The sequence below is a fragment of the Natator depressus genome, chromosome 18, assembly GCF_965152275.1.
Source record: "Natator depressus isolate rNatDep1 chromosome 18, rNatDep2.hap1, whole genome shotgun sequence".
Classification (NCBI taxonomy): domain Eukaryota; kingdom Metazoa; phylum Chordata; order Testudines; family Cheloniidae; genus Natator; species Natator depressus.
The window spans coordinates 16,678,757-16,703,990 of record NC_134251.1 but is presented as its reverse complement, the minus strand read 5'-3'; the positions used below and the strand labels follow the sequence as shown (position 1 = coordinate 16,703,990).

The 25,234-nt window shown below is 49.3% G+C and overlaps 1 protein-coding gene across 1 annotated transcript in view; it reads right to left on the bottom strand.

The window, feature by feature from the left end:
* Positions 1-9,326: 9,326 nt before the first annotated feature.
* Positions 9,327-25,234, bottom strand: part of LOC142000672 (ATPase family AAA domain-containing protein 3) — a 68,147-nt gene continuing 52,239 nt past the window's right edge. Inside the window, exon 16 of the mRNA XM_074975105.1 lies at positions 9,327-13,707. Coding sequence (XP_074831206.1) covers positions 13,528-13,707 — 180 coding nt within the window. The 3' untranslated portion in view covers positions 9,327-13,527. The remainder of the gene's footprint in view (positions 13,708-25,234) is intronic.

The window sequence follows — 25,234 nt, the reverse complement described above, 5'->3', positions numbered from 1 at the left end:
GGTTTCCATAAAACCAATCCATTCACACACTCAGATATGCTCACTCAGCCACATCCCAGCGATCAGGGTCAGTTAGAAGAAGCAGTGGCCTCTCCCCGCCTCCCAAATGAATGCAAGATGGCTTCACCATTGTTATAGGTCTCCAGAGAAAACTCTGCAGATCCGCTCTCTTGGTGGTTTAAGCACAGGACTAAGAAATAGGATGTTAGAAGGTCTAGTCTGCTGCCGGGGGACACTCCTTGGAGCTGCTGGGGCTAAGATTTTCAATGGATGTTTGGAGTGCAACTGGCATTGAAAATTACAGCCTCTGCTTCCCCATTTGACAAATAGGTCTGATTCTTCTCTCTCTTATCCCCGTCAATTCATTAGCATTACTCTTGATTTAACTGGGTGTGTGACCAGAACCAGGCCCTCACTTAGTTCCCTTCAGTTGGATTCATTAAGTGCTTTGATCATGAGATGGACTAGGTATTACTCTCCTCCTGCCTTGGAGATTATCTCCTGTACCTGGCTTTGTTTGGAACAACTTGGAGCAGTCAAGTCACATTGAACAATTCATCTGGGTCTTTTCCCCTGGTGAGATGTTGGAGCATGATTTGTTATACCTGCTTCAGCAGGCAGCTCGGGGGCCACAGATGACTCAGGCTCAGATGAGACCATATGTGAAATCAAAGAGTGGGGAGAAAAAAAAACAACCCCTGCAGAGAAGAAATTCAGAGCCTGCAGATATAGCAGAAACACGGGAAAAACCACACACAGGCGGCAGAATGAAGGCCGGTTGCTGGCACTGAAAGTGATTAATAGGAGCTGGTACCTTCACTAAAGGACACATCGGAGGTTAGGAAGAAGCCAAGAACATGGGAAGATTTTTCCAGCTGGCTCTCCACAGAGGAGAGGTAGATTGAAAGAGGAACAAGGGCTGGAGGGCTAAGTCTGAGCTAAGTGGGCGTTGCCACCCGTTGCAGATCTCAGGGGAGTGCCCGATTGCAGCATGTAATATCAGCCTGTAAGCTCCCCCCATAATGACAGAAGGGGACCATTTTGCTTCATGGAGACAGCATTGTCTGAGCCCATCACCAGCTCTTTAGGAGACCATGCTTCTGATTAGAGGTGTGTGGTATTAAAGACCAGGGTGTTATGGGGAAGGAGGGAGAAAGGGAATCAAGTGAAGGGATGGTGTTTCCCAGCACCAACCAAAGCAATCATGATCATTGACACCTCCCCGCTTCACCCACAGCGATCACTCTGTGCTGGTAGCTATTGCCACAAACACGGGGTTGACAGAACACATCCCAAGGCTAATATGGAGGTGTCGTTTGGTGGGAAGATACAGGTCCCAGCAGTCAGTGCTCCACTTCGATCCAAGCCGCTAGGTCCCAGCAAGCTGCTGTGGGCCTGCTGCTATAAACTAGCTTGTCAGAGCAGACTCCTCCCTGCTTCAACTTTCCTTGGCTGCTGGATCCAGTACTAGTCTCTGTTCTATTCTTCCATCCGTGATGAGTCATGGTGACAGCACTCGGGGACAGGCAATAAACCTAAGCCACCTTCCCAGCCATGTGCAGCTTGAATGAGAAGCCGGTTAGTTGGGAATGCTTAATGCAGGCGTAATGAGGAACGAGCCACAGGGACTCCAAGGGCTGTGATGCTGCAAAAGAAACCACAGCGAGATGTGACTATTTAGTAAAGGTTTTTTTTTTTTTGCTCTTTGGGATCTTGTGGTATCACTGGCTCACTCAGAGCTGCTCCAATCAGATGAGGCCCAATGGTACTGTCTTTACTCTGTAGCACAGAAGCATCTCTGCATAGTGGGCCTGGCTCCAGCCTCTGTGAAGAGAGCTGGAAAGCACCTTGTTGCATGGACCTTGCTCAGACGTGGCAGGCCAGATTTTCAGCATGTCTGCGAAAATGAGCGCAGGTCCCTTTGCCCCTGCAAAGCCCCATGGTTGTGGGCAGATGCCCTTATGCACGCACAGCATTGTCAACCCTAAGTGTGCAAAAATCGCAATTCAGGCCCTCGCACCCAGCACAGCTGCCCCTGAGCACTGAGCAAGCAGCAGCGCCCAATGAAGTTGGGACTTTCCTCCCGCAGATCCACAAGCCCCCTTTGCCCGTGGGGTTGGCAGGCCTGGAAGCACAAAGCCCTTTGCAGCGTTACATTGGGCACGTGCCGCCTATGGGAGGAAGGGAAGACCAGGAGGTTGCACTGGTTGACGCTAGCTTTTTGGGCTGCACTGAAAACAAATAAAGCAGTTAGCCCTGGCATGTGTTTGTTATGCTGAACCTCCTAGCAGCGCTGCTCAGAGCCCTGGGACTATTGCAGGGCTCCAACGCCAAGAGGAATGTCAACGGCCAAAGGGAATCTGCCACGTGGAGGATATTAGCAAGCGGAATGCATATCCTGCAAGGAATTAGTGGTTAACCCAGGCTGTCTCACTGCTCTGGAGCATGAGGATAGTTCGCTCTCTCTGCACAACGTACAGAGCCCTTGTATCTCTGCTGGTGGCTCTGATCTCTTGGACTCCCTTGTGAGCAAGCTGCCCTGGAGCAAGACACTCTGCAAGTAGTAGAGATGCCCATTTCCGTATGGATCCGGGCCATGCCACGAACTATCACAGAGCTTAAGAGCTTAGCAGGACTGGACATTTATATGGACAACAAGAATATCCAGTCACAAGAAATAAGAATTAAGAATAGAGCTTTGGAAGGTTTATAAACCCTACAGCATGAGCTGATCTCCGATGGGGATGGGGAGAAATCTTTTCCTAGGGGCCAGTTATGCCATGACAGCCTTCTGCAGTGTTTCCTGCACCTCTTTCAGAGGCAGCTGGGCCTGAGTATTGTCCCAGACAGGACATTTTTCCCCAGCCATGTTCTGCTGCCATTAAGGAGCAGGAAGTGAAGTGTTATTCGTATGGCGCTAGCACCTAGGAGCCCCAGGCCCTGTTGTGCTAGGGGCTGTACAGCTGGGCTGGTTTCTAATACCTACGCACAGTAACGTGGGAGTCAAGACCAAGGCTGGTTGATGCTTTGCAGACCTGAGAGAGGAGGAAACCCTTCCGCCAGCTAACAAGCAGCAGACCTACATGCCTAATGAAATCAAGGCAAGCTGCTTGCAGAGAGCTGCCCAATCAGTAAACAAGCCCTTGGACATGGTTTTGCTATGAGACGGCCAAGACAGGCCCATGAGGAATGTCTCCGGCACGAGCAGCCCGTCCTCACCGTCCAGCTGCAAAGGATGGAACGGCGTTGAGATGCTGCAATGGAAGGCACTGCACGCGCCACTCTTGCCCTGTCCTAAGGGCCTGGAAGAGACGTGGTCTTTGGCCTCACAAGCCCATGCTTGCTCAGTGATGGGGTCACAGCCGCATGCCTCGCCTCCTTTGCTGCCCCCTTTCACCGGGAAGTTAAGAAGCTATTTGCAGGTGAACTGCAGCCTAAGACAGAAAGAAAAGGAGGACTTGTGGCACCTTAGAGACTAAGGAATTTATTTGAGCATAAGCTTTCGTGAGCTGCAGCTCACTTCATCGGATGCATACTGTGGAAAATACAGCGAGGAGATTTATACACACACACACACACACACACATGAAAAAATGGGTGTTACCATACACGCTGTAAGGAGAGTGATCACTTAAGATGAGCTATTACCAGCAGGAGAGCGGGGGAGAGGGGAAGAAAACCTTTTGTAGTGATAATCAAGGTGGGCCATTTCCAGCAGTTAACAAGAACGTCTGAGGAACGAGGGGCGGGGGGGGGGGGATAAACATGGGGAAATAGTTTTACTTTGTGTAATGACCCATCCACTCCCAGTCTCTATTCAAGCCTAAGTTAATTGTATCCTGGATAATTGCAAACTGGATACAATTAACTTAGGCTCAGACGTTCTTGTTAACTGCTGGAAATGGCCCACCTTGATTATCACTACAAAAGGTTCCACCCTCCCCCCCACCCCCCCGCTCTCCTGCTGGTAATAGCTCATCTTAAGTGAAAAAAGAACAGGAGGACTTGTGGCACCTTAGAGACTAACCAATTTATTTGAGCATAAGCTTTCGTGAGCTACAGCTCACTTCATCGGATGCATACTGTGGAAAGTGTAGAAGATCTTTTTATATACACACAAAGCATGAAAAAGTACCTCCTCCCACCCCACTCTCCTGCTGGTAATAGCTTATCTAAAGTGATCACTCTCCTTACAATGTGTATGATAATCAAGGTGGGCCATTTCCAGCACAAATCCAGGGTTTAACAAGAACGTCGGGGGGGGGGGGGGGAGTAGGAAAAAACAAGGGGAAATAGGTTACCTTGCATAATGACTTAGCCACTCCCAGTCTCTATTCAAGCCTAAGTTAATTGTATCAAATTTGCAAATGAATTCCAATTCAACAGTTTCTCGCTGGAGTCTGGATTTGAAGTTTTTTTGTTGTAATATCACAACTTTCATGTCTGTAATCGCGTGACCAGAGAGATTGAAGTGTTCTCTGACTGGTTTATGAATGTTATAATTCTTGAAACCTGTCATCTTAAGTGATCATTCTCCTTACAGTGTGTATGGTAACACCCATTTTTTCATGTTCTGTGTGTATATAAATCCCCTCACTGTATTTTCCACTGAATGCATCCGATGAAGGGAGCTGTAGCTCATGAAAGCTTATGCTCAAATAAATTGGTTAGTCTCTAAGGTGCTACAAGTCCTCCTTTTCTTTTTGTGAATACAGACTAACACGGCTGCTACTCTGAAACCAGCCTAAGACAGGACACCCCCATGCTGGTCCCCTAGCTGTTATCCCCCTGGGGCTTTCCCTCCGCACAGTTAGCTGGGGAGGATTCATTATCATCAAATAAACACAGATGGGTTCCCATGCAATGCTGGGTCCCAACCCTGCAGCACTTCCCAGCTGCTTCTGGGGCTCAAGCCCCAAACCCACGACAGCCACGACTGCGGGGAAATCCAAATCCAGCACCCTGCTGCTGACAGCCTGGAGACAGAAGGCTGCTACTTAGCCACAGAACAGGGGCAGCCCATGATAACATGGCCGGGTGTCAGCATTAGAAGAGAACCACAGAAATGTAGGACTGGAAGAGACATCCATCAGTCAGCTACTCCAGTCCCCTGCACTGAGGCAGGACTAAGTATTATCTAGACCATCCCTGACAGGTGTTTGTCCAGCCTGTTCTGAAAAACCTTAACCTTAAATACCTTTAAAAAATGATGGAAATTCCACAACCCCCCCAAGTAATCTGTTCCAGTGCTTAACTCCCTTTCGTGTTAGACGTGTTTCCTAACGTCTAACCTAATCGCCCATGCTGGATCGAGAAGTGGATGGTTCAATCTCTTTAGCCCCATGCAATCCCTAGTGCCTCTGCTGATTTGTTCATTTTAATGACAGTTGTACAGATCATTCTTCCATAAAGGCAAGAAAAAAAAAATCTCTTGGCCCAACTCATCCTTATGTGGACTTAACAACCCCATAGCAATGGGGCTGTGACATGGTTTATATTAGAACGGGGCAAAAAAATTCCTACAAAACATTTTTTGGTGAGAAATGAATTTTTTTAAAAACTGGAAGTTTTCACAAAAACGTCAATTTCTGGGTTTTCATTGAAAACCCATGAACCTAAAAATGTTCAGGTACTAAAAAAAAATTTTTTTTTTAAATTGTGTCAAAAACCTGAACAATTTGTACAAAAAATTTTGATGCAAACAAAAACATTTTTTGTTTTCTTTGAAATTGTTTCTGTCAGGGGAGGGATGTCAAATTTCCTGACCAGCTCAAGTTCATACCTCTTGGAGGGGTCTCTTTCTGTAAAAAAAAAAAAAGCTTATGATTTGGGGCGGGCTGCAGTCAGAACCAAGGCACGCAGCTTGTGATTCTCCACCTGGAGTGATGGATCTTTTATCCCGGTGCATTATATTCAAAAGCAAAACTAGAACTAAAGCGAGAACGGCTGGCGGAAGGGAATAGATAGATGACCAAATTATAAATCCATCTCGCAGATGTGATGCTATTATGCATGGAAGAAGGTTCAGACAGCAGTGGCAATGGCTGGGAGTGATTGATCACTCACTGATCCATCTGGCCCCAGATTCGCTCTCTGATAGAAAATATCGTTTTAACAAAGCACCATTAGCTCATAACTCATGCTATTTCATGGATGGGAGATAACCTTAGCTGGGAAATGCCATCCCATCCCTGCCCAGAGCATTACAAATTGCCAGGCAGGTGCCATCTCCCCAGGGGGCATCACTTATTCACTGAATTGACAGCTAACTAAACTTAATTACAAGACAGTTTAAGGCTGGGGAAGTTGTCAAAGACTCTGCATTTAAATCTTTGATGAGCTCAGCGGCTGAAAGCAGGCCGGCATCCCCTTTTTCCCTTTGCATTCTGGGCTGATTAACAACTGTGTGGTGGCTATTCGGCAAGCAGCAGGGCGTGAAATCACATCTCCTGGAGGCAGGGAGCCAAGCGCATGGTTAAAAGGAGGACGAATGTCTTCTAAAGGCAGGGTTTAAAGGGCCGATAGCAACACATTCAGGTTTTAATCTACTTTCCTGGAGAGGCCAGCTTCAGCTTTTTGCTGGCTGGTGAAATCTGATGTGATGCTCTGTGAAAGAGGAAGGGGGTGGGGTGGGGGGGAAGAGGAGAGTAACACGGGGAGCTCAAACCCATGACCCTGAGACTAAGAGTCTCATGCTGGACCAACTGAACTAGCGAGGCACTAAGGGGGAAAAAAGAACCCTTCATCTTTGCATTAATCCCAAGAAGAGGGGCAATTTCTGAGATGTGCTGGGTTCAGATGGCATAACAACCTAAATACCCATGCAGGATTTCCACCACTTCACTAACCACCCACCCAATCATGAAACTCTCTCTAGAGCTCTCCCGCACCTGCATCAACTTCCTGGACGACATGATCAGCTTCATGGAACTGTACAGCCACGCATCACTGCCCCAGATCCAGTAACACCCCAAACACACCAAGCATTCTGTTAGCTACAGCCAGGCACTCAGATACCACAGAATATGCTCCGAGGGGAAAGTCCAGGATACACACACACTTAAAACTGCCTTCACTAAACCAGGACACTCCGCCCGAGAAGTAGATCGCATCACGGAATGGGCCACCCAGATACCCAGAAAGAACCTGCTTCAATAGGGAAAAAACCACTGACCACACACCGCTGCTTGTCACCTGCCACCCCACACTGGAACCCATATGGGGTAGCAAACAATTACAACCCATACTTGATGGGGACCAAAACCCCCAATCCTCGCCATGCTCATCATCAGAAGCAAACTCCTCACAGACCAGGACAACTCGAAGTGGCATCAGACCATGCCATGACAAGAGATGCAAAACCTGCAGACATATCTCCACAGCTATAATGATCAATACCGCCCCCCCGCCACGCATCTTTCAACATCCAGGGGTCCTACACATGCCAATCACAATATATGGTGTACCTCATCCAGTGCATCAAATGCCCTAAGAACTATGTGGGTGAAACCAGAAAATCGCTGCACTCTTGAATGAACTCACACACAAAAACGATAGAAGACCTGTCATCGGTGGGTGAACACTTTTCACAAAATGATCACTCCATAGCTGATCTCTCAGCCCTCATCCTCAGTGGAAACCTGCACAGCACCTTCAAAAGACGAGCCCCGGAGCTTAAATTCATAACTTTGCTAGCTGTCTACACATCCAGCGCGTCTGGTGAAGATGCTCTAAACCAACTCTGCGAGTGGCGGTAGCTATGGCAACGGGAGAAGCTCTCCTGTGCACACCGGTGCTTATATCAGGGAGTGTTTATTCATCCACCTCCCTGAATGACAAAGTACGCCGACACAAGCTGTCATGTAGATGTAGCCTAACAGTACTGGACTCAGTGGAGACACTGGCTTAAGTCTCATTACAACAATCTGTAATCCACTAACCCTTCCTTGTCCAATGACTACGGGGGTGTTAATTTCCCACTTCGTCTTGAATGGTCTCTTGCAACATGCATTAACTCCTTGTGGTTAACAATCTGTTTCACCTTGTATTTAGTTGTGACACTCCGAGTACCTTTCCCAGACCTGATGAAGAGCTGAGAAAACTCCCCTCTCTCACCAACAGAAGTTGGGCCAATAACAGATATTACCCACCTTGTGGCTCTCATATCCTGGGACCAACATGGCTACAGAAACACTGCAAACCACTGTCTTTAAAGTCAGGATTTCTCTTTCACTGGGTGAGGCTGAAAAGTCACCAAGCCACCAGCTAGTTCAGACTATTTGATGCTGTATTTGATCTACCACATAACTAGGGCTGGGAGGGATGGAAGTGGACGAGAGACCCAAGTGCGATGCTCCAGAGATTTCAGAAGCAAAAGGCACAGTCACAAGCAGCTGGCTAACAAGGCGTGAAAAGCACAGATGTGTACAGCTACAACAAAGCCAACTGCTGCATCCCGAGATTTCACAGGTGAGGTGTTGGAGCTAGGAATTTGCAGGAGGTTAAGAGATGTGCAGGGTACAAGCCCGCCCCCACATAGTACGGATTTCCCGTTCTTCAGCGTAAGCCATATTGATGTGAACACCTGGAACACAAACATATGGTTAGAGCACGGGAGTAGGGGGTCAGGACTGGAGGGTTCTAGTCCCAGTCTGGGAGTGGCAGTGCTTCCTAATGGTTTAAGCAAGGGACCTTAGCTACATAATCACTGCAGAAAATCAGTGTTTTTACATCACCATCACTAACTCCAGATATCTGTCTCAATGTAAAATCCTAGTGGAGATGAACCCCTGTTGTTTTCACCCCATGTAGCTAGTCAAGGTCAACCTCAGGTGGGTGGTATAAAAGTTGACCTCGACTAGCTACATGGAGGTAAAAACCACCTGCGCCTTGTCTCCATTAGGTCTTTACATCCAGATAGCTGGCTCCATGCGAAACACATACCTTCAGTGTAGTGAAATCACAGCCCATTGGGACTCCTGAGTTCTGTTCAGGGTTCACGGCCTGACCGGAAGTCACCCAGCTTTACTGTTTGCGAAGTGATTTCAGACACAAGTGAAAAAAATCACTTCATTAGCAAAGGGCAAGGACTAATTATTCCCACCCCTTCCCCACCATAAAAGGAAACAGAGGGCTACTATCACCATCCTCTCTTTGGTTTAGTGTGAAAAGCTTGACCCCCACCTGCCCTCACCCTCCACACACACAAAGCCAGGCGCAGTGTTGTGCAGAAGGCAGAGAGCCATCAACAATGTAGTCAAATTTCACATTGTTTTATTAAAACAAAAACCAATGGTTATAACTTGATAGACGTTTTTGTTCCCTCTTCCCCCTTTCCAGTTAAATTATTTGGGCAATTACAAAAGTAATGATCACAAGACCTAAAAGTTAGACACAGAGCCTGGACAGTCACACACAACTCACCAGAACACATGCAGAGAAGCCATCAGATCACTGCCACCGTATCGGGTGTGAGTTCATACAGTCAGTGATTGCACCACTGCTTACGACCCAGAGACCCTGTCCTGATTCAGGAAGCCACAGTTGCTCTCTGGGGCATGGAACCTTCCTCATTCATGCGGAAATTCTGTGCAGAACTCCAAGGGAAAGCTAAGGGCACCTCCAATTAATAGCTATCATTTAAAGGCAGTTTCTAAATCCACTGATTTGGCAGCAAAGAAAAAAAAATTAGTGCAAAGCCTCACCCAAATTGGCTGTCAGCACCATCGATCAGGTGGGCTGAGAATGCCACCAGCCCTCCAATTCCCCACCACAACACCATACTGCCTTTAACTGGGCTCGACCTCATCCCCACAAAGATGGCCAGCAAGGGGGGGAATGGAACTGCGTCACCAGAGCTATGGCTCCACTTGGTTTTTAAGAAGTAACTGAGGGCAACCAGCGGGAGGCAGCATAAGACACACAGACACAGCAGCTGTGGTGCTGTTTCACTCGGTTTAAGCGGTGTTCACTCTCTATTTACCAGTGTCAGCAGAAGACAGGAAAGGAAGGATAGAAAGGGATGAACAGACGGCTGGAGAGCACAGTAGGAAATACAGCATTTCTCTTTCTAGTATCTGTGGGCTCCATGTACATCATACCAGGACAAACCAGAGGAATACCCAGCTGTGTTCTTGCTCTTCTTTCTTACAGCTTATAGAAGAAAAATGTGATTGAGGAAAAACTAATTAGGATGGGAAGAGACTAGTTATCTGAGGCTGCCCTAATAAATCAACAGATTCTATTTAATGAGCAATTACAGACCGGACAGAGGGGCAGTAAGAATGATGGCCCATGTTCATTTCCACGGGTTCCAACTAAAGTGGGCTCAGTTTACAAGGGAAAAGGCTGATCCCCCACCCCCGCCAAGCTGCCAGTGCTGTAACACCAGCGGGGACCAGTGAGCCAAGCAGTGTTTTTTTACATCAATCGTCAATAACGAAGTGTCACACATTAAGACAGTTCTGTTGATGCATGAGGCAGAGTGGGGCCCAGACCGTTTGGCCCTGGCAGAGCTAAGACTGGGTGTGGCATCAAAGGAGGCAGGTAAATACTTGGTGCTTTTCCACCAGTAGATCTCAAAGCCCATTCCGAAATGGGGGTGAGGACCATTCCCCTCCCTCCCCACATTTCACAGACAGGGAGACCAGAGACACTGTCTGATTTTCAGAGAAGCTGAGCAAGCCCAGAGGGACCTGCACGTGCTCAGCACCCAGGAAGAAATCCACCCTGACATTCTCTGCCCTCCCTACACCATGAGCTGGACCCTGCAGTTCACCTGGGGACCACCACTGCCAGCCCTCAACTGCAGGGCACGCAATAAAACTGGCCGCATGCAGGAGCAACAGAGGCTGCCCCCTTTGTGGTAATTACACCGTTCTCAGGGCTAGCGCTGCACGAAGAGATCTTCAGCTTCCCTGGACACCCAAAGCTGACAAAGCCACGCACCCACCGGTCTTTGACACCAAGATCTAATCGCTGGGACCCTGCCTGAGATGCAGGCAAGGACATCTGTAAGTGCACACAGCACAATACAGTAAGGCAGCGACGCCTCCCTTCTCCCCACCCCAACAGAAGTGTCACCTTCCAAAGGCAGTGATGAGAATGGATGGTCGGACAGCGCTGACACACCCCAATGTCGCCTGGTCAGAGCCGTATGAATGCGTTGTCCCTCCCTTCCAGCCAGCCCTCAGCACACAGCAGCACCTGCCCCACTAGCCCATTGTGCTGGGAGTTGGACAGCAGTCTTGCAACAGGTGGTTTTCATCCCAGAGGACTTTCTGTGCAGCTGCCTGGGGGAGATCCAGGGAAGCAGCCTGCAGAGACCGCTGAAAAGCATGTCAGCACTTAGCAATGCATACCGGGAAAGATGCTGCCCTGCCCTCAGCAAGAGGAGCCTTGCACCCTACAGCTGGACACCAGCCACTCAGAAAAGCTGCACCAGCCTCACATAAGCAAGTTTCTGAAGCTAGAGTTTCCCCAAGCAGCCAGATTTTCTCTCGCCCAACCTAGTATCCAGGGATGCTGGTGGGGCTTCCAGCAGCTGTAGCGAGAGCGGACGATGGCACAAGACAGGTGGATTTGCAGCCACGAGTGCTGATGGCTTCGTGGTGCCCCACAAAGCTGCTTGTTTCAAGTCCCCGGGAGGCCAGCCCTGCCAGTCTCTGCACAGTCACTGCGATCCCTCCCGCTCCCAGCCCTTGTCAGCATGCATTTCTCAAAGCTGCAAGCCAGCTCCCAGCGACGAGCACGCTGTCAGTTCCTGTCGGGGAGAGCACCTCCGCCAGGTACTCCAGGGCACAGGATTAGCTCAGGCAAACGCATCTGGGGGGTGCGGGCACAGAGGGGAACTTGGAAAGCAAAGCTGCTCGGGAACCCGGAGTTCAAACCCAGTTCAGCTCAAAACCAGAGGCTGTTTCTGGCCTGCCCACAGACTCACAAGCAGCTTCGATGTCACCAGTCCAGGGAGGCTGGGCTCCAGGCTCCTGCCACAGGCATGCTTGTCAAGCACTCAGCAGGCCAGGAGTGGCTCCAGGGCATCTCCCATTTCTCCCCCCCTCATGCCATGGCATAAAACAGTCTGCCCGCTGACAGGTGCCAGACAGCCAGCCCTGGCCAGGCCAGCTCCCCCCCCATGCAGCTTTCAGCCGAGAGAGCAAGCCTGCCTCGGGGGGGTGGAGGGCCTGCTGTAGGGCACGAGGAGTTCTGTCTAAGGCCAGGTCAATCCTTTGCCAGTGGGGCTGGTGCTTTTTCTGCTGTAGCCACCTGTCTGCTAGGACCCCCCAGCTCGGAGACTCGTCGGAGGGCAGAATTACGTGGAAGCAAAATCCACGTCAAAGCCTTCACTGCTCCCTAACCCAACAGCGCAGCAAGAGGCTGGATGGACACAGCAAATGCAGCATCTCCCAGAACAAAGCCTGTACAACGGGAACATGCGCTCCGGCAGCAGGGAACCAATCAATCCCTTGGCACGGGCTGTCCTTCCTCCCTGCGAGAGGCACTATCGTTTTAGTAAAGGGTCACCGCACTGTCCCCCCATAGGCCACATCGGCCACCTGCTCGGAGTCCAAGGACTGCCTCTAAGATTGCTGCTATGGGGAATGCAGGTGTCAGCTGATCTACTTGATCCACGCAGCCAGGTGAGTTCCAAGGCAAGGCCCAGGCAGGTTTATTCTACGGTGCCACGTGTGAAGGGGATAAAAGCTCAGGAGGAATTTTATTCTACACAGCCCTCTTGGATACCGGGGAATTTTGTGGGGTCTGCCCTGGCTGATCTCACATCAGGTGCTGACACTTCCCTGTGCAGTGACGCTGCACCCACGCTGCATGTGTTAAAACTCAGCCACGGAATGGGACCTGCCTGGGAAGAGCACGATGTCCTGCTGCTCGGGGCAAGCCCAGCGCTGGGGCGCCCAGATGAGCCACGCAAGAGCTGTCGGAGCAGCGTCTGGTGCGCAGCAGGGACAAGCCGTGGGGAGAGTCTTGGCATGGCTGAAGGGCGTAGCTGCTGTGCCGGGCTGCTGTGCTCCTTGGAAACCACAGGCCAGCATGCTCTGGGGTCCGTCAGTGCTGCCAAAGACCGGAGCAAGTGAAGGACCCGCCGCGGAAGTGCTGCTGAAGACCCGGAGCGCCGCCTGACCCGCCGCCCAAGACCCGGAGCGCCGCCGGGCGAGTACTAGCGGGTGGTGCCTTTGTTAATCTCCGCTCCCCCTGGCTACACCACTGACAGAGGGGGTTGACTTTGGTGCTCTCAGGAGAAAGGCCACAGACTAGCAGCGAGGCAATGGCTTTGCGTCAAGGGGGCTCCTTTAATTTGGCGGCTTCTTCAGCCTGCTTTAAAAGACATTTATTTCTGGTGTTCCCTAAAAGTATAAAATTGAGAGGGCAGGACCTGGGCAGCTCCCATCGCTGCATGGCTGGCACCACTGGGTGCTCACCTCCAGAACATGATTCCACCAACATGGCCGGCCAACCGACCCTCCAACATCATTCCCCACGCCCTCCCCGCGCACACCAGTCTGCAGCTTCTCAGACAGCCGTCCCCACGGGGAGAGGCAGCCGTTGGCTCTTGCCAGCCTCCTTGTTTGGGTCTGTGCCCTCCGCTTTCAGCCACTCCATCTTCTGCTCGTGCTGCTGTACCGCGTCGGCCACGCGGGCGTCGATCATGGCCTCAGTCAGGACGCCGTCCTCGGATGCGTATGCTGCAGCCTGCAGAGGAGGAGAGAAGGCCAGCTGGTTAGAAACTGAGGGCTCTGGCCTCCTCCCTCCTGACATCCAGACTGTGCTCAGCACCTTGGCTCCTGAGCAGCCTGGCACTGGGCCTTGTCTAGCCTATTAGCCACCAGTGCAACTGCCCCAGGGCAAAGCTGCTATTGGCACGGATGCCTGAAGCCAGGGTAAGATTCACCGGGGCTAAAAGCAGTTTTGTCTGTCTGCTGTAGAGGTTTGCACTGGGGTAGCTGCACCTGGGGGCAGAAATCAGGGCAAATCCCTTTCATGGACAAGGCTGGGGCTAATTTCAGTTTTTTCACCTTAGAATGATCAGAGGCAGCAAGTCTGGTCTCGGCCAGAATTGCAGGAGGGTCAGCGAGTGACCCTGGAGTGCTCAGCCCTCACCCGGAGGGCTGGCATCACGTGGAGAGAGATCTTCCTTCCCGTTTGACAGGCGTTTGAATTAAATCGGGGTTAACATCATACATCCCTTCCCCCTCTTTGCCTCCCGCACTGGAGCAGCCTCACTAAAAATCCCTTTAATTGCTCGGGTTTCCCTTGCTTCATACTGGTGATATTAACCCTAATAGTTCTACAGTTTATCCACAGGGTAGACAAGCCCATAACTTCTCATGTAGTGAACAGTCAGAGCAACACACTGTAGCTTTTTGGTGGTAAAAGAAAAAAAATCTTCCAGGGCTTCTCTCCACAACATAAAGCAGCAGGGAAAAAAGAGAGACACTATTTCACTCGCAAATGCCACCTTTTATTTTAAAAAACCGTTTCCACTGCAACGGGAAAAAACATGAAAGCGCTCCTCTTTCGGGGGAGGGGAAGCTAACTAAACACACACAGCCTCTTACAAAATGCTACAGATGCCAAAAAAACCGAGACACACAAAAGACTAGCACAAAATGAAAGCCTAGTTATAAACCCATATTGATCTCCCCACTCCAGTGGGGAACAGAGGTCTCCAGACAGCTCCGTGCCTCAGAACAGAGAGACAAATCATCACATGGCAACAGCCATGCGTCGTCTATTGCTAACGAAAGGTGCTAGACTGACCGCCCGAGAGACTGAAAATGTGTTGCCCACAGATAAGGTGCGGCATGGCAACGCAAGCCCCGCACCCTGGCCAGTGTACTCCAACTGCTGAGCGGAAGGGACACTAGTGGGGGTGAAGCCCCCAGCGTCTCTGCTAGGAATCCCAGGCAGGGTCTGCCCATCGTGACGGTCGGGAGGGAGACACTCCCCTCAAAATGGCAAGTTCCAAGTAAATCAGTTTTCTACCTGACCTTGAGAATTAGGGAGGGCGAAGGGGGCACTGACAGAGCCAGCAGCAGCAAAGCGAGGGCTGCAACCTGCTGGAGCAGCTGCTGGCGTCGCAATCAAGCTGGGATCACCTCCAGAGTTTTAAAAAATCTTCCTCCTTGAAAAGAAAGCTGAGTGAGAGAAACAGGAGTGGAAAATGTGGGGCAGAAGAAAGAGCAGAAGGAGCAAATGGAGCTCAAGAGAAGAGGAAAGATTCTAGCTCCTCTCACCCAGAGTCAGTGCAGTGAACTGGAAGTCAGGACTCCTGGGTTCTCTTAGCAGCTCTACCATGTGAACTAGGCAAATTGCCACCTCTCTGTGCCTCAGTGTCTCCATCTGTAAAATGGGGCTAGTCCATGTGCCTCATGGCAATGTTGGGGGGGGGGGGGAAGAGGGAGATCAACGCTTCTGAAGCGCTGTAAGCCCCTCAGCTGGAGGGGTTCCAGCAGAGCTAAGAATTACTGCAGCATTTCAGAAGAGCCATCAGAGGTGTCAGCCTGTCCTGGCCTCATTCCACTGGACAGCTCACCTCAAATGGAAGAACCCCCTTCTTCTACACCCCCGCTCCTTTCCCACTAGAGTGAGCTCCTCCCCTGAGCTTGTTCACCCACGAGCCCACTTCCTCTGTGGACTCAAGCCGCCCGTGCGAATTCCTGCCTCCAATTCGTAAAAGCACGACATGTCATGGAAATGTTCGTGTCCCCCCCCCCCCCCCCCGCGCTTTTTATGCAGATACAAATCGGATTAAACAGTTCTGTGCATGAAGGGCTGGCAGGAGCTTAACTCGCTTCCTAACAGCTAGCAACTTCAAAAGCCACCAGCAGCAGACTGGGAAGGAGCAAACAGACTGGCCATTTGCCTTGTGTTCTGGCACAACGTCTTGCGTCACTTAGCCCACCCACCCCCGAACGATCACACCAGGAGTGCTGCCGAGATCGCCTTTGTTGTAAGGACAGACACATGGAGCAGGGAGGATGGCCACACTGTTTCTGCTATGCTACTCAAACTCCAGCGCTAATTGCAATTGTGCCCCAGCCTCCACGGCCGCTCTCGTTTGCTCCCTACGCTCACCTCTCCTGGGTCTTGATCCTTTAAAATCCTGACAGCACCCTCCACTCCCCATGTGGCAATGGGAGTGAGGGTGCTGGTGCTTGGCACCATGTAGGATGGATGCCCTAGCTCATCTCCTCCCCCACGCTGGGAACAGTCCCCGACTCCTTGCCACCAGCCCGCTTCTCCTGACCCACTTTGTGCAAACCCAGCCAGCGCTGCTCGCCACCTGCCAGCACTGGTCCCCCGGCAGTCTGGTGGTGGGGCTTCCCCATGGATCCCAGGTGTCTGGCTGAATTTGAGTAGAAGCTCTTCAAGGCAGAGACCACGTCTTGCATCTATAAACCACTGCGCATAAGCACCTGGCTCCGTAAATCATTAATGAGAGTCCAACACTGAGGCTGCCAGGCAACAAGGCTTGCAGCATTTAAGATCCAGCAGCCTATTAAGTGTAATGCAACGGCTTCTAGCTCCCCCAGGTTGTTATACAGGCAGACCGTAAACTAAGCCAAGAGGGAGATGCTGCATAGCACTGTATCAGCAGAGTAAGGGGCTGGCCTATGCGGGGGGAGGCTTCACCTGTTCATGTGATTCATGCCTTCCCATTACAGCAGGACAGGAAACGGTTCTCTCCTAATCACGAGGCACAAGGTTCCCAACTTGGTCCTTGGCCCCCTACCACCAACCCTCCGCCCCTCTTCTTCCTCAGACAGCTGGCCAGCTAGCAGGCGGAGGAAGGCTTATCTGGCAACAGCACGACACTCCACTGGACATGCAGGCAGCGGTGTCCGAATCCCAAAGGGTGCACCGTCCTCTCAAGCCTCCACCCGTGGGAGACACTGGGGCGTAACCTTGCAAATTTCTGCACTTGCCCTGGGCAATGATTTTGTAGCAAGCAAGTTAACAATTTATCGCCATCACCTTTGCAAAGGTGAGCACACAGAGTTGATGCTGGAGCCGGGAAGTTTACACGACAGCTTTGCTTGGCTGCTGCGGGTCACGCACCGGGGAAGCCAAGACCCACAGGAGAAGGCAAACCTTCCCAGCGCAAACAAAGGGCAGTAACAGAGTAGGAGTGTATTGCTTTTTGACTGCAATGGGCATCTGAGCACAGGCTTCCCCTCACAAAGCCAAGGAGACATCCCACTCTCATCCCTCCCCAAAGGCACTGACCTGCAAAGGGAAGCTGATTTGAGTGAGGTCAGGACACCCCTCCCTACCTACCTTCCTTCTCCTGAGTAGCTCCCTGATCTCTCATTAGATGCTGCTTTGCAGCCCAGCTCTCAAGCACAAGCTGTAACTACTAAAAGGCTCCTAGAGAGAGATCAGTTGGGGCAGGCAAGAGGGCTCACTGCTCACAGGAGGGTGGGGGCTGAGCGTAAGAGCCCGAGCAGGCCGAGGGCAGAGCAGTTCAGCTCGCTTGCTGGTCACTTTTTCAGTCATGTTTTAGGAAGTCCAGAAGGAAGATTCCTGCCCCCCGGGAGGTGCTGGGGGCTGCTGATTGGAGCAGAGGGCTGGAAATTAGGACTGCCCCATTCTATTCTCGCTCTGACTCCCATTTCCCCACCTTGGAGCAGGGGTGAATTCCCAGCTCACGGGGGTGTTTGTCCACCCTAAAGTTAGCGAACAGCCTCAAGGCGCTTGGCTGAGAAGTCCTGCAGGAGGCTAGGAAAGGACAATGTGCTGGGGCTGCCACGCGCTTGTCCTCCACATTGAAGCACTTAAATCAGGCAGGGAGGCTTCAAGCTGCGCAGCGACATTGCAGGTCCCATTCTGCAGCACGCTGGCAAGGGAGCCCTGGCATCACTGACTGAGCAGCCCGCCCTCAAGAATGTCATTATACGGTGACGGGAGCCTGGGAGGCCCCTTCTCCCCCAGCATCTGTGCGGTGAAAAGGCTGCAGGGCTGTTTTGAACATCCTTTCTTCATGGCTGTGTAGCCCTTCTCAGGGTGCATCCAGCCTGCCAGGGCTGCGCCCCCAAATCTGCCTGTTTTCCCACAGGGCAGCCCTGCAGTTGGGAAGATCTGGCATTTTAAAATGGGGTAAGCACTTTCCTGTGATGTGTGTGCGCGCATCTGTGGTGAATAGACAGGAGGCGTCCGCTTCTTCCCCGCCACTGCAGAGCTCATCAATTCCACTGTGAAAGCTTCAGCAATGCTGTGCAGTTCACGCTCTGTTGATTTTCTCAATGACTTTCTATAAATAGAAAGCCCAGGGCCCTAGCTATCAAGAAAGCAAATGGGGAAGCGGCTATCCCTTCTGGGAGTAGCTTACACTCTAAAAGCAGCACCACGCTTCATTTATATTCATACTCCGCTCTTCTGTGCAGACATATTTTAACCCATTTTCTCTAACACAACTCTGCAAGCTTGAGAACGTGGATCCGGACCAATTCGGAGGCAAAATTAAATAATTTTGGAGCTTGGTGAGAGAGCACAGCATAAATCCCTTCAGAATTATCTCAGTGATTCTCCCAAAGCCCCTCTTCAAGGAGGAGAGAGACTGTCACACTCAGCTGACAAGCTCTGAGGTGTACGCCCCAGAATGTGTTTACCAGAGATGGTGCAGCATAGGACACCCTGCCCTGTATCAATCTCACCTCCAACACCCTTCAGCTCAAAGCACTTCACAAACAAACATTAATTCTCACGATGCCCTGCGAGGCAGGTATTCTGCAGCTGAGACTAGACGGGGTAAGGTCGCACAAGTCCGTGGCAGAGAAGGGAACAGAATTCAGGAATACTGACGATAGCTCACCCATTTCCAACTCTTGGTCAACTCTACCAATGGGACAGAACCAGGATTCCTGGGAGTCTCTTGCAGTGAGGGTCTGAGGGCTGTACCAATGAAAACTCATTTCATTTGCTGATATTCCAGAGCAACAAGAGCAGCCACATATCAATGAGTTTCAATTCGAGATGTACAAGTGGAGAGCTTGGATAGTACTGGAAACATTGTGGAAGAAAAGACCGTCAATAGTGGAAGTAAATTTTAATCTTTTGCCATATCAGTAAGGGTCAGCTATGGAGAAGGGAAAGCCACTGGGACAGAGGAAGTCAGACAGACAATCGCCTGTAAAAGGGGGCCTAAGCCCTAGTATAGATTTCTAGTATGCAGACTGTTAGCTGCACATTGGACAGAGGTGTAGTTTTCTAGTGCTAGAGACTAGACATGCTGACTTACTGCACCTTAATGTTTATGCGTGAATCACAGAACTGGAAGGGTCCTTGAGAGGTCATCTAGTCCAGTCCCCTGCACTCATGGCAGGACTATTATTTAGAGCATTCCTGACAGGTGTTGTCTAACCTGCTCTTAAAAATCTTCAATAATGGAGATTCCACAACCTCCCTAGGCAAGTTATTCCTCTGCTTAACCACCCTGACAGTTAGGAAGTTTTTCCTAATGTTCAACCTAAACCTCCCTTGCTGCAATTTAAGGCCATTACATCTCGTCCTATCTTCAGAGGTTAAGAAGAACAATTTTTCTCCCTCCTCTTTGTAACAACCTTTTATGTACTTGAAAACTGTTGTGTCCCCTCTCAGTCTTCTCTTTTCCAGACTAAACAAACCCAATTTTTTCAATCTTCCCTCATAGGTCTTGTTTTCTAGACCATTAGTCATTTTTGTTGCTCTTCTCTGGACTTTCTCCAATTTGTCCACATCCTTCCTGAAATGCGGTGCCTGGAACTGGAAGCAATACTCCAGTTGAGGCCTAATCAGCATCTTAAAACAAGTCTGGGCAAACTAAGCCAAACTAAAAATAACTGACCATGACCCACAAGTTGGTTTACATTAGAGAATCAATTTTAAATCCAGTTTACAATGGGATTAAACCTGTATTAGCTGTAACAACTATCCCAATCCTGATCCTTATTCAGGCAGGATGTCAGGGTCAGCGGCAATGGTGTTCACACAGCACATGAATACATATTAATGCGAGTTATTGGACGCTGAGTGACACAGCGGGTCTGTGCGCCCACCTTTCACTTCTGCAAACCCTCATTCACCGTCCTATTGGGACAGGAGCAAAGTTTGATCATTTCTTATCCTAGTCCCTGGCTGGACGTTCATCCACATCACAGAACCACCACCAGAGTTAGGTATGATGGGTAACCCCCAGACTGTATGATCATTACTGCAGGGCCTAAGAACCCTAGTGATGGACCAGGACCCCGGCAAAGCGGGGGGATAGGGTGGGGGTGGTGTGCTTGCAGGCTGAGATCAAGGTGCATCAGCAGAGCTGAGGGGTCCGTGGGCCCAGTGGTGCCCTGGCAGATTTGTGGCAGTGGAAGAGGAGGCGGCTCTGCAGCTCATGAAAGGATGAGTGCGTGTATGGAGGAAGGAGTGCACACGTATGGAGGAAGAGCGTGGGTTGGTGCAATTTATGCTGCAGTAGCCCAAATCCTGCATAGCACCTGCCTGCTGTAACCCAGCAGCTCAAACCCTTCGCTTGTGATCATCCATTTCACCCAAACTCAAACGCCTTTTTGACAGCGTTTTAATAGATGTGTTCTCTCCCTGCATTTCTCCCAGCTATATTGCTGACTTGGGGGTGGGGAAAAAAAAGAAAAAGGACGGCGGATAGTGCTGTGTCTGGTGTTTCCTGGGTGATTTGATCAGGTTCAACTGCGTGGAAAATCAGATGCAACATGGCCTTGGCCCGCTTTTGAGTAGTCAGAGGACAGATCTCATGGAATGCAGCAGCAGTTTGTGTGGCTCAAGCCTGCCGTTTCGCTCCTGCAGCATTCGGTGCTCCTGCCAGACACTACGTGTGGTTTTGTTCAGTTTAAGATGCATGTAAAGAGGTTTAATGATTACAGACAGCAAGACTGCAAACGACTGTTGGAGAAAAAGCTAATTAAGAAAATAGATCATGAATCTGAGACAAATTAAGTGACAGGCATGTTGCAATTAAGCCTGCTCTTTGGGGATTAGTTTAGAGTCACGTTGAGGGCATAATACAAAATAGCCCAAAACAAAAGACAGATGAAATGCTCCCATTGAGCATTTTGCTCTGGCATTCATAACTGACAATTTTTACTGGGGCTTTGTGCTATTATCTTCATTGGAATAGGTCAATTTCACTCTTTTTTTAAATTTAATGAAGTCTTTAGGCATATTAGATTTTGGGAGCTGTTGTGATAAGCCCATCTTGAGAAGACTTGGAAGCTTAAATACCTCAAACCATAATTGCTTCAAGGCTGCTTCGAGGACTTCTAAAGAGCACCTGGCTCAGCTGCATCTGCTGTTTACCAGCTTTAGGGCATAGCTATGACTAGAAAACCAGAGCTGTAATCGCGACACTATCACATTTGCTTTGTTCACAAATTTTCCCTACCTGGTAGCAGTTCGCACTATGACCTCAACATTTTTGGGGGGGGGGGGGAGCGCAGGAGGGGCGGATGGGGAACTGGGCTATCAATCACCAGCTCGAAAGATTCTGGACCCCCACCATAGTGATCCTGTGGATGCATGAAGCAGCTGGTTGCATTCTAGGTATTACACGGTTGCCGTACCGAGGTGCCTCAGACAGGTTAGATCTACGTTTGTGTATGTGAGCTTCTGGAGTAAAGCGAGTTACAGATGACTAAAATAAAAGACTTGCTGGTGTTCAAAAAGATGCTGCTCTTGGGACGTTATTTTCTGACCATAGCCACATGTGGTGGTGTTTGGTTTTTTTGTTAGGTACAGGAGGTTCTGCATCTCCCCCCTCAACCTTGCGTACGCAGCAGATTTTGTAACAAAGAATCCAGCGATGAAGGGATCAGTATGAGCAACTATGCAAGGATATTATGGGCTGTAACATGGGGAACGGGCAGCAATGTCACCCAATACGAGAGACCTCCCTAAATGGTCTGGCTGAAGGGTGTTTAATTTCTACTACCTTAGATTGAACCACAAGGGAAAGGGAAATGCAGTCAAGGGACAGACTGTTCACAAAAGGCAGGCAAGAGAGAGTTTGGGAGCTGACATCTTATCTAGATGCAGTGGTTTGGGTTAGGTAATTTTATCTGCATGACGGAAACTTGATTTATTACGGTGTCAATACAGTACACAAAGCTAAATCCTTCACTTGTGGGAAAGGGCATTATCCCAGCCTCAACTGGCAGTCCACCATGGACTCCTCCTTCAAGGCTGATACAGATCTACTATACTTATACCATCCAAAAAGATCGGCTAGGTTTAGACGACCTTTAGTTAAAAACCCGCTTTGGGTACAATAATAATAATAGGCACCGATATAGTGGTTTTCATCCATGGATCAAGTGTTTTATCCAAAGACAGGTTAAGCAAAAACAGAAAAAGCTTAAGTAACTTTCCAATGTACGTCAATGGTGGAGCCTGAAATAAACAGACTTTTGTAAGGCACAACCCTCTACTATGATAAATTGTGGCATAAAAGCCTTTTCCACACACACTCACAAAGTGAGCTGAAAGCAACTGAAATCAATGCTCATGAAAAAACAAACAAACAAACGAACAAAAAAAACCCCAATAGCACCAGCTAGGAATCTAGGAGAAAAAGTTCAGTGCAAGAATCCCGGTCCTCGACACAGCTCTGCCAGTGGACCATACCCAGACCTCTCTTCTCAAGACAGACCTATGTCTGGTCAACTGGGTGGAGATTTCGCAATGTGCACTGGGATGTAACTGAATTAGTGACCCACTCCCTGCTGCGATCGTCAACTTCACCAGGAAGGCTGGGCTTTAACTCATGCCACCATTTATCCGTAGGACTATTTCGATCACATTTCTCTACATGCCATGCAGCGTTTGTACCCAAATAGTTTACACACTGCTTATTTCTCCTCCCCTTGAATCTCACCAACCCTCGGATTTTCCAAATGCCTTGTACACTGTGAAATCTGAAGACACGAATTTAACGGCTGTCATTTTGCATGACTGCTTGTTTTGTTTCAAGAGAGCTATTGCTGGGATGTACATTTTACAGAAGTAATTAGGGTAATGGCACTAAGGAAATCAAGGTACTGTACCTTCCCTCCTTTGGTATGCTAGTTCAAGATCACTTAAAGAATAAATGATGGACGCAGAGGTCATGCCTGGGGATTAATGAAGACTGGGAGAGTTGATGGTTTGATGAAAAGCTGAGGGTGATTAACTGCAACCATTCATTACAGGAAATGCCTGGTGCCAAGCTGCTTCACCTGTGTTAATAAGGTGGCTTTTTTTTTTTTTTAAATCAAGTAAATAAAAAAAGCCTGACACAATGAAAGGTTTACCATTTCTCTCCATAACACTATGACTCCCTCCAAGACAGCTCAAGACAAGGGCTCTAAGTCTATATTTGGGATTTCACAATAGATGGGCAGCAGCCCATGTAGCTTCACTGAGAAAACCAAGTAGCAAGGAAACTTACCATTCACTGATTAAGTGTGCCCTGCTTTTAAGCAGAGTATGTGGTCTTGCAGATAGGGTACAGATCTGGGACCCAGAAAACATGGGATCTATTCCCAGCTCTGCCACTGCTGTGACCTTCTCCTCCCATCTCTTGTCTGTTTAGATTGTAAATTCCTCAGGAACGGTTTATGTATAGCACCTAGCGCCATGGGGGCCTCCAATCTCAGCTATGCACCACTGTAATATACATAAAAACTAACTGGTTGCTGTCCACCAGTTGCTAAATCCCAGTACAGACAAGATTTGGGGACTGACCTCACTAAGCCTCCTGATCCAGAAAGTAACAGCCATAATCCACACCATTTAAGATTGCTGGATAGGTATCTGCCCCTTCAAATAATAAGGCAACCACTTCTAGTCTTGCACTCATTCCTTCTTTACTAGAAAAGCATTGTCATCATAGCCAAGGTGTCAGCTTTCACTGAATTCTGTAACCATGTGAGAGTTGGCACACAGCAGGAGTGAAAAATTTACCCCAGAAAATTGATTTACTGAATCCCAGACAGACAGACGAAAATGAAGTAAGACGACTGCCAACTGCACTCATGAGCAGTTGCCTCTGAGGCCAAATAATGCGTACAGCAATTCAAGTCGATCAGAAGGTAGAAATGCTATCCACAGGTTGACAGGCAGCAGGAACAAGTGGATCTCAGCAGGAGTGAATTGCACATGAACTTTGTAAGTGTCTGTGCAGTTGCTAAAAGGTGGATTCCAAAAACAATGTGTTGCAACAGTGGAGAGAAAGTTGATTTTAGAAGGTTGCAACTGGCTTATAGGAGTCTTGAGTATTTTGATTAATTTTGTATTACCACAGTGCCTAGGAGCCCTAGTCATGGAGCAGGACCCCAGTGTGCTAAGTGCTGTACAAATGGTTGTGAACTTGACACTACTGGCTTTTTTCTTTAAAAAGTTATAAAAAAATCTAAAATCATGAAGAGGCTGAAATACCTGTTGAAACAGCCGTATGACGTGAGGCTGTGGAAGTGCCCCCCTGCCTCCCATTCCAGCCAGATGCAATGTTCTAGATATTGCACTGGTGAGCCTGCTAAGCAAAAATGGACACTCATGCTGAATGATGCCAGTTCTGTTTAAGGATTTCTGAAACACGACAGTTCTCCACTATGATAAGACTAGCTGCTTTCTGGCTCATTTGAGCTACACCTCCCATGTCCAGTGTGGATCTGGTACCGTTCTGCATATGAATAGCTTGCTTTCTCCTTCTTCCTCTACCTGCACAAACAATGCTTCCAGCAGCTCTTCATAGAAGGAACCCATTTTTTTGGGTTTATCAGTAGAATAGCAAACGGACTGGTCATCTCTTCCCCTAGTACAAACTATTATGGAAGCCACCCCCACAATTCCAGTTCAAGCCCTCTCCCTTTTCACTGAACACTCAGTTGGCTTATAAAAGTCCTAATATCCCAGTGCTGCAGCAGCTTTGCAAAATTTAACTCCCAGGGCAAGCGTTTGCTAGGTGAATTAAATACCATTCACTTCATTATGCGAAGGGCAGGCAAGTACACTGCATGCCAGAGTTGCTAGGTTCATGAGACGCTTGCAAGACCATTGTGCAAGTACATTTGAGTTGAGTGCAGGCAGCCCATCTAAAACAATGACCTTTAATTCACTTGGCTCAGTGGAGAAAAAAAGAGTGTGAAATTCAACATGAGGAGCTGATTTACTGCCAAGGGGGCAAGGGGAAAGGAGAAGGATGTAACTGCGGCTGCTATATTTCAGCCTTTAA